The sequence below is a fragment of the Parasteatoda tepidariorum genome, chromosome 1 (genome assembly GCF_982258835.1).
Source record: "Parasteatoda tepidariorum strain Cologne lab strain chromosome 1, Ptep-v5.0, whole genome shotgun sequence".
Classification (NCBI taxonomy): Eukaryota; Metazoa; Arthropoda; class Arachnida; order Araneae; family Theridiidae; genus Parasteatoda; species Parasteatoda tepidariorum.
The window spans coordinates 6870478-6880250 of NC_141755.1; the positions used below are offsets into that span (position 1 = coordinate 6870478).

The window sequence follows — 9773 nt, forward strand, 5'->3', positions numbered from 1 at the left end:
ATAATGTTGATCTAATTTTAGATAAACAACAACAAAAATAATGAATAGCGGATTAATTATTAATTATGCGTTTATTGACAACAGCGCATTGGTCTATCTCTAGACGCAATGAAATCCAACAAGGAAGTAACTTTTTTTCTAATTAATGTAGGTGGCGCTACTATTTCTACATTCATACCGGCTTCAACATACCGGGCCACCTTGAAACATAGTTTCAAAATTTGCACATAAATTGACAAAAAACAAAATTAAACTATACACATCTAATAAAAAGATATTATAAAAAACTAATGCAACATACATGAAATTAAAAATTATATCTTAAACAGATGTATAGATTCCTTGGTATAAACCGGATAACTATAACACAAGACAAAAAGAAAAATAAAAGTCTAAAATAAAGAAAGTTAATCAGTCAATAGGTAAAACTGACAGTTTGTGAATGGGTCTTTTATAAGTTCCAGTCTCAGTTTTGACACTGACCACTCTTACCTTAGCGTCAGCACTAGGAAAAACTTCTTGTATACGCCCTAATTTCCACTTCAAAGGTGGAATATTGTCCTCTTTAATGAGAACTAAATCGTTAATTTTCAAATTAGGCTGTTCTCGCAACCATTTGGGGCGCTGCTGTAAGCTGGAAATATACTCGTTAACCCATCTTTTCCAAAAATTCTGGAAAAGTTTTTGAGTCAACTGCCAACGTTTTAATGGGGATATGTTTTCGTTTAGAAGGCTCTCTTCTGGTATAGAGGAAAGAGCGGTTCCCACAAGGAAATGTCCTGGGGTAAGTGCTGAAAGCTCAGCGGGATCGTCCGATACTGGACACAAAGGACGAGAGTTCAAGCAGGATTCAATTTGTGCAGTAAGAGTTAAAAACTCTTCAAGGGTCAATTTATGATCACCTATTGTTCTTTTCAAATGCGATTTTGCGGATTTCACAGCAGCTTCCCATATTCCTCCAAAGTGAGGTGCTGAAGGTGGGTTAAAGTGCCATTTAATTTGCTCATCTGCAAAATACTGATGGATGGATTCTTCTTTTTGAAGAGATTTAACTGCTCGATTAATTTCCTTATTTGCAGCAACAAAATTTGAACCACAGTCTGAAAATAATTCATTTGGTTTTCCTCTTCGCGCAACAAATCTTTTTAGAGCTGCAATAAATGATTCAGCGGTTAAATTTCCAACAACTTCGATGTGCACCGCTTTTGTCGCGAAACACACAAATATGCAAATGTACATTTTAACTGATCTGACTCCACGTCCAGATCGCGGTTTCACGAAGAATGGACCTGCGTAATCCAGACCAGTCTTGGAAAATACTCTAGAAGGCGTTACTCTTGAAGGTGGTAATTGAGCCATTATCTGTGTTGCGGTTTTTTCTTTTAATCGAAAGCATTTTATGCATTTCCAGATTTGCTTTTTTATAACTGATCTAGCATTTACTATCCAAAATTCTTTGCGAATAACTGATAATAGTAAAAGTGTTCCAGCATGCAAGAAGGATTCATGATAATGAATTATAATTAGATTAGTTAAGTGATGTTTTTTCGGTAGGAGAATAGGATGTTTTCTTTCATTCGATAATTGTGTATTTTCTAACCTACCGCCAACACGGATAAGGCCCTCTTCATCCAAAACCGGATTCAAGGAGAGGATCTTACTACTCGAAGAAATTGGTTTGCTATTTTTTAGCTGGTGATATTCGTTTGGAAATTCTTGTTTTTGGACTATTTTGACCAAAACATTTCTAGCTAGTTTTATCTCACTACTAGTTAAATAACCATTTATGCGATTGTTCGGAGATTTACAGTTCATTATGAAGCGGAGACACCAAGCTATAATTCTTTTTAACTTAACGTATGATGAAACATTGTAAATGATCGGAAAGTCAATAGGAGTTGTTTCAATCAAGCACGATGTCTTTTTGCGTTCTTCTTTGAGAGCGTCTGTTGAGAGAGGGATTTCCTCCAAATGCGATATTTCATCACTTTTCATCCAAGACGGACCCGACCACCACAAATCAAATTTAACTAGCTCATTTGGTGGAAGTCCTCTACTAGCGCAATCAGCAGGGTTTTGACCAGAGCTGATATGATTCCAATGTTGAACTGGAAGAATAGACTGAATTTCGGAAACACGATTGGCAACAAAAATTTGCCAACGTGATGGCTCAGATTTCAACCATGAAAGAACTATAGTTGAGTCCGTAAAAGCGCGTATTGCGTCAATTTGAATAGTCAAGGACTTGAGGACCGTTTGTAAAAGGTGCACTAATAAAACGGCTGAACAAAGTTCAAGGCGCGGTATTGATATTGTTTTCAAGGGTGCGACGCGTGTTTTGGATGTAAGTACACTAACCTGTGTAGTGGTTAAGGTAGTTGATTTCAAGTATATAACTGCAGCGTACGCCTTTTCCGACGCATCACAGAAACAATAAAGTTCTATTCCTGATGGGGAGTACAGAAGAACTTTTCTAGGTACAGTTAACGAAACTTGGGAAATATCTTCTCGATATTTAATCCATTGCTCCTTAATATCCTGGGGTACTGGATCATCCCAAGCCAACTGATGCTTCCATAATTCCTGAATTAGAATTTTCGCTGTTATGATCATAGGGGATAACCATCCCAGTGGATAAAAGATTTTTGACACACAGGATAGGATGGACCTTTTTGTAGGAATTTCATCCTTCAACTCCTCACAAAAGGAAATGTTGTAGGTAAAATCATCATGTTTTGGGTCCCATCTCAACCCTAGCACCTTAATAAATTTAGAGTCAGCAGTACTACATGGTGTATTGTCAATATTTTTAGGTTGACTTAAAAATTCCAAAACAGAAGGACTATTGGTACACCATTTGTGAAGCTCGAATTTTCCTTTTCTCAATAGCTCACTAAGTTCATTTATTAATGCAACGGCTTCGTCAGCACTTTCTGCTCCAAACAAGCCGTCATCTATATAAAAATTATGTAAGACTAAATTAGCTGCCTTAGGAAAGCCCAATCCTTCATCGATGACTAATTGTTTTAAAACTCGCGTTGCCAAATAACTAGCCGGCGCGGTACCATATGTTACGGTACACAAGCGATATTCCCTAACTGGTTTCATGGGATCATCTCTCCATAGAATTTTTTGAAAATCGCGATCTTCACTATGAATCTCTATTTGCCGATACATTTTTTGCAAATCACATGTTATCGCGATATTGTAACATCTAAACCTTAGAAGAATAGCGAAAAGATCGTCTTGTACTTTAGGACCATTCATTAGCGTTTCATTCAGTGATAACCCGGATGTAGTTTTTGCGCTGGCATTAAAAACAACCCTCAATTTTGTGGTTGGACTAGAATCATTAATTACGTGATGATGCGGGATAAAATAGCTCTCATTTTTGTTATCTAAATTTAGATTATTAGCTTCCTCCATGTGCCCAAGAGAAAGGTATTCCGCCATAAATGTTTTATATTGAAAATAAATATCTGGAGTTTTTAAAAGTCTTCTTTCAAGACTAAAAAGCAATTTGAACGCGGAGGCTTTTGAATTTCCCAAAATTCCCTTATTGGGTTTAAACAGGAGTCTGACGGAATACCTGCCTTCTTTATTGCGTGTGACATTTTCCACAAAATGTGTTTCACAAAGGTCTTCTTCCCTTGTGAGCGGTTGTGCTGAAGGAATTTGTTCTAATTCCCAGAATGTTTTAACTAATTCATCGGTACTTATATTGAAATTATTGACTGAAATTTGGTTGGTTTTAGTGCATTCAAAAGTAGTTGCTCCGGAAATTATCCAACCTAGTTTAGAGCATACTGCGAAAGGGAGATTTTCATCGCGTTTTAAAACTTCTCCGTTAATTAATGTAAAGAATACATTAACACCGCATAGAATATCAATATCTCCTGATTTCCAAAAATATGGGTCAGCTAGTACGAGATCTTGATATTTTTTAGACAAATCAATTGGAATGGAAGAATTTGGTATTTTCCCGCAAATTTTATCAATAACATATGCGGATGTTGAGAATTTTAAATTATCATTAAAATGAGGCGAAAATAATAAATCTACTTGTCCATTACTCGAAGTATTACAAGTGCCTAAACAAGAAATAGAAATTTGAGCGGGATTTATTTTTAATTTTAACTTGCTGACACATTCGCGAGTAATAAAGTTTTTCTCAGATCCCGAGTCTAAGAGGATTCGACAATTAATGGATTCGTTTTGAGAATTTATAACCTTGACTATAGCTGTGCATAAAAGAACTGAAGAATTCCTTTGATTTATGTTATCGCCCAATTGCTCACTATTCGAATAATTCGCACAAACTATAGACGAAACTTCATTAATAGGCGCGGCTGATGGCGTCGTTGAATTCTGTTCATCTGCTCTGGGTATAAATTCAGGGGCACTTAAAGAGGGAAAAAAGGGTTTCGGTTTCTCATCTCTATGCAAAGAGCTGTGATGTCTGCGATTACACTTAAAACAGGTGTTAGAAGATTTACATTTTTTTATAGTGTAAATTCCTGATAAACAGTTATAACAAAGATTATTATTTTTAACGAAATCAATCTTTTGCTGAACTGGTAAATTACAAAATTTCGAACACTTTGAAATATAATGATTATCTTTACAATATACACATATAGAAAGCGAAACAAAAGAATTCACTTTAGCATTAATAGGTTTTTGAAATTTACTGGACGAACTTTTGCTGTTTTGAAGAGTTCTAGCATAGCTTTTCAAAAATTCTATTAAATCTTTGAGTTTGGGTATTTCAGTATTATTTAATTGGCGCTCCCACCATAATTTAGTGGAACTATCTAACTTTTGCAATATTAAATACAACATTAAAGTGTCACTAAAAGTATCCACTTTTTGGCCTAAAGTTTCTAATGAACGAATAATTTCATTTACATTATCAACCAAGCTCAATAAAGATGTAGCGGATTCATTATGAATATTCGGAAGATTTAAAAAGCGTTTAATATGAGCGAAAGTTTGTTCTCTCGTATTTGAATACCTTTCGTCTAACAAATTCCAAGCTATTTCAAAATTATTATCTGAAATTGCGATAGATTGAACGATTCGCGAGGCATCACCTTTTAAAGATGTCTTTAAATACTGAAGCTTTTGCGCGTTTGATAACGATTCATTTTTTGTTACGGTGGCTTTAAATAAATCTTTAAAGGTTAGCCATTCGGTAATATTACCGCTAAAAAAGGGTAAGGAGAGTTTCGGAAGTTTTATAGTTTCACTCGCGTTTCTCTCGAAGTTTGGAGCAGAAAAAACTGACTCATTTCTCGGTTGCTCTTTTAGTTTTTTCTCACCGCGAAATTTCCATACAATAATTTTTTCTTCGTACTCGTTTGCCTTATCTAGTTCGTTGTTCAATTCAGTTTCATCTTCAATAAGATTTTCAACTGCAGAGTTTATCGTTTTTAACTCAGTTTCTTTTACTTTTAATAGCTCTAAGTTTTCCGACAATTCATCAAAATTAATTTCTTCTACAGATAAATTACCTTCTATTTTTTTCAAATAACCAGTTACTGATCTTCGTACAGAAGACAGCTTTGTTTTCAATTTTTGGAGTTCTAATTCTTTTGCCATGTTTAATGTCTAAAATAGTTCAAAATAACTATAAAGTCTACTTACCCCTTCTTTGGGATAAATTTAGAATATATTACCATATCATTCGTTAGTAATCCAATGGAAGGCGTTGATTATTGTTTAATGCGCAACACTATCTTCACGAGCCATGCTCCGGCTCGACTTCACCATGTTAATATTTTGTATTTGATTGCGTTTGCGGGTTTGCGTGGTTCGTATTACGAGCTCATGAAAATAATGTTGATCTAATTTTAGATAAACAACAACAAAAATAATGAATAGCGGATTAATTATTAATTATGCGTTTATTGACAACAGCGCATTGGTCTATCTCTAGACGCAATGAAATCCAACAAGGAAGTAACTTTTTTTCTAATTAATGTAGGTGGCGCTACTATTTCTACATTCATACCGGCTTCAACACTTGGTAAGTGAAATGTTATTAGAATTTAAGTTTAAGAGTGTTTTGAATGATTTGATTAGAATCAGTGATCCGAATTACTCGATTCGAATTGAGATCTGAAACATTTTATTTGTATCTCTGATCTGAATCACTAATTCGAATCGTTTGAATTGAATCACTAATCCGAATAGTAAGTGGAATGACTAAGTAATTCAATTCACTTTTCGAATCAAGTGATTCGCATCAGTGACTCCGATGAGTGGTTCATATCCGTGATTCCGAACAGTTTTTAGTGACTGATTCAGATCACTATTTCGAGATCAAAAAAATTATGGAAATTTTTGACCAATTGCAAATCAAAACTTTTATTTTAATGCTCTGAACTTTTTTGATTTTTTGCACTTTCTGACACATTTATCTGTATCGTAAAAAATCGTCATCGGACCGTAATAAATCGTCGTTAAACTATTATTTTATATATATATAACCGTCTATGAACAACCGACTCAATTTTAGGTCGGCTGTTAAATGAGTATCAATATTCAACTCTGTAATTTTGGACCCTACTCAGAAGAAAGGAAACTCTTATATCAAACATTAAGACAAATTAGTTTTTGTTGAGTTCTTTCCGTTGGAAATACAAGCATTTGTGTTACATGGAGAGAGAAACCATGAAAACTACCCATGATTAGTCTGATGGCAAAGTATTCTAGCTCATGATGGGTCTATCACTGATGATATCTTACGTCAGCATTGTAGCATTACGTCAGCCACCACTGAAATTTGAACCTGGCACACCTCATTTTAAGGTAAACGCTCTATCTCGTCAGCCACAGCGATATGTCCGTCCTTTGTTCAGATAAAAATTAACGAGGTTTCGTAGGAGCAAAAATAAGTTAAATATAATTTTCTGTTTAATCCTACTTAATATTTGAAAACCTCTTTTAATCATATTTATAAATCTTCATCAATAACACTCCTGTAATAAAAACTTTTTTCTCTAAAATAAACGATTAATTTTTAAAATTCAAAATAAATTCTACTCCATCGATGCATTGTAAAGCAAAGCAACTATTAGCGAGTTAACAAGCTTTCCCTTGGCGATATTTCGTTTCAAGCCTTTCATTTTATTTACAAAAGAAAAATCGATTATTCTAAGCATAGTCGACAGAAGCTTATGAAACTGTTACCTACTAGAAACTAATTTAATATGTTAGCTAATTAATAACTTATCTTTTGACATCACAGGCTTAACCTTTCTACCTTTCTCAATAAAATGAGCACTTGAAAGAATTAATTGATTTATCTGAATACGTAACACGAACTATTCGTAGTGACAACGTGATAACACTATTTAATTTAGCTCATTTTAGCCAATAATATTTCTCGCCCAAACGAGAAAATTAAAATAAAAGTTTTATTTAATTCTTACTAGACGAATCTAAATCGTTCGTTAAAACGTTTTTTCCTAATATTTTAAATATTTATAATTAAATAACGCTCTTAACTCCCTTTTTGTTTATTTTATTTCATCAAAGTCAACCAATTCAAATCAAGGGAATTTTCAGATTTTAATGCTAGCAAACATGTTACCCCACTCATAAGACAAGTTAATCATTGGATCAAGAATGAGTTTTAAATCTTTTCGCACAGGGCTTTCTGAATGAATCAAAACCACATATTTTATCAACCGGGTGTTTCGAAATTGCCGATCTTAATATATGTTTTCAGAGCTCTTGTCGAAAATGAAATAAACATGCACATTAGAGGGCGTAAAATAATATTTAAATAAGAACAAAAATTTCATCGAGATATGAAAAGTCCCTATTAAGAAAAGTAAAAAATTACAACTTGTTACCCATAGACTTGTTTTATCACCAATAGAAAGAGAGAAGAGTTGAATTACTAATATTAAAAAAATCTCTGAGTTTCAACCATCACTGAAACGGTTTTTAATATTTTGTACACCTGCTTTTCTCAGTTGTGATTAGTCTGTTTTTATATTTTCGTCACTATTGATCTCTGGCACCTATTGAATACTTAATTGTCTTTATTTTTGACAAAGATTCTGAAGATATGTAATTAGAGAAGGTTTTCAGGATCCCCCCTTCACGGAGAAAAAAATTAAATATTTCCATGGTTAATTCGATGTCAATAGTAGCTAAATCCACTATTAATGTACCGCCATGAGAAAAACTTCTACAATTCAGAAAAACTCGGAATTTAGGAAAAATCTGATTAAATCTCTAATTCTAAATGTCACTAATTGTCTGTTACTAATTGTAAATGTTACTAACTGTCTAATTTTAAAATGTTACTAATTAATTAATTGATTAATTAATAACAGTAAAATATTTTTCCAGATAAAATAAAATCCTGCGCATATGTTATGGCTGTTAATAAGTTATGGTAGTCCCCGGTCTCTTACTTCCCCTGAAAATGAGCTAAAAAGATATTCTTTTACAACCATTTTTTTTTCTTTCTCATTTCCGGAGTCTTTTAGTGAGAGTTTTTCTCCTGATGGTCAGACAATATTCATTTATTTCTGGAGACATATTGTCAGGGGACTATAATTAGATGTGAGCCATGTTTGTTATATAAATCTGCCATCTGCAACCAGGAATCAAACTTGAATCACCTGTAACTCTATCAAGCAAGCCCTTCGGCCAGTCAGAAAATTAAATTCTTAGGTATATATTTAGTTTTATTTCGAAAAAAAAATTTCTCAATTTTCAATCAAATTTTATCAACTTAAATATTTATAAAAGCCGTCATCTCTCTGCGAAAATATTTAATCTTTACACTTAGTCATAATCTTCTTATCTAGTAATGACTTAAAATGTATCGACTTAAGATTGATTCCTAATTCTAAAATTTCCTTTAAGCCGATTGTCGTCTGCTAAGCTTCGCATTTTATTTATTATCAGGAAAATAGTATTGTAATTTGCCCTCTAAATCCCTTCAAGTGTTTTGTTTCTTGTATTTGTCCCGATAGTTATTGTTACATTGTTGTAATTGTGTTAGTATGAATAGATTATAATAATGAGATTCGCATTTGATTTATTTTAAGCAGATACTTAGCTAGGCATTAAAATCTAATAAAATGATAATCGTTTCCTGCATTCTAAAAGGACAGAATAATCACGTTATGTAATGTTCAGTGAAGAAAACTGCTAAAAATGTGCTTTGCTATTTTTATCAGGTTAATAATTATGTATAGCACATTGTAATATATATATATATATATATATATATATATATACACAAATTAACATGAAAAACATGAATAAAATAAAAACTAAATTGTAAAGAAATAAGAATGGTAAAGGCAAATAGTCGTTTTCAAGACACATCTATTTGCTATAAATGCGATATTTCTGAATAAAGAATAATTATCCTAAGATAAAAATTATTCCTTATATGTGTCGATATCGCAAAAAACCATCTGTGGTAAAAAAATCATGAAATAAAAGAAAAATGTAAAAGGAAATCAAACTTACCGGCGTGAATTAAAACGCGGTTTAGGTTTAAAAGTACAATAATAAAACAGTTAACAAAAATCTCGAAGATGTAAAATATTGGAAGTTGTGCTTATAGCTTGAATCGAATAAAAAAAATTTTAAAAAATATATGTTTGATCGAAGAAGAAGAATAAAATTTTTTAGGTAAAATGTTAGTGCTGCCATCTATGAGAAACGATTAGTAAAAATGTAATAAAATTGAAAAAATAATAAAAAAATTTGTTTAACGGATTGATTAAATTAGCAGA

General features: G+C 32.8%; 1 protein-coding gene across 1 annotated transcript; it reads right to left on the reverse strand.

The window, feature by feature from the left end:
* Positions 1-411: 411 nt before the first annotated feature.
* On the reverse strand, positions 412-5601 carry LOC147816263 (uncharacterized). The gene has a single exon (XM_087154727.1). The coding sequence runs from the start codon at positions 5599-5601 to the stop codon at positions 412-414; it is 5190 nt and encodes a 1729-aa protein (XP_087010853.1).
* Positions 5602-9773: the final 4172 nt, after the last annotated feature.

What these genes read in the sequence shown, in the direction of transcription:
- LOC147816263 (XM_087154727.1), bottom strand. Translation starts at nt 5,601, where the DNA reads ATGGCAAAAGAATTAGAACTCCAAAAATTGAAAACAAAGCTGTCTTCT.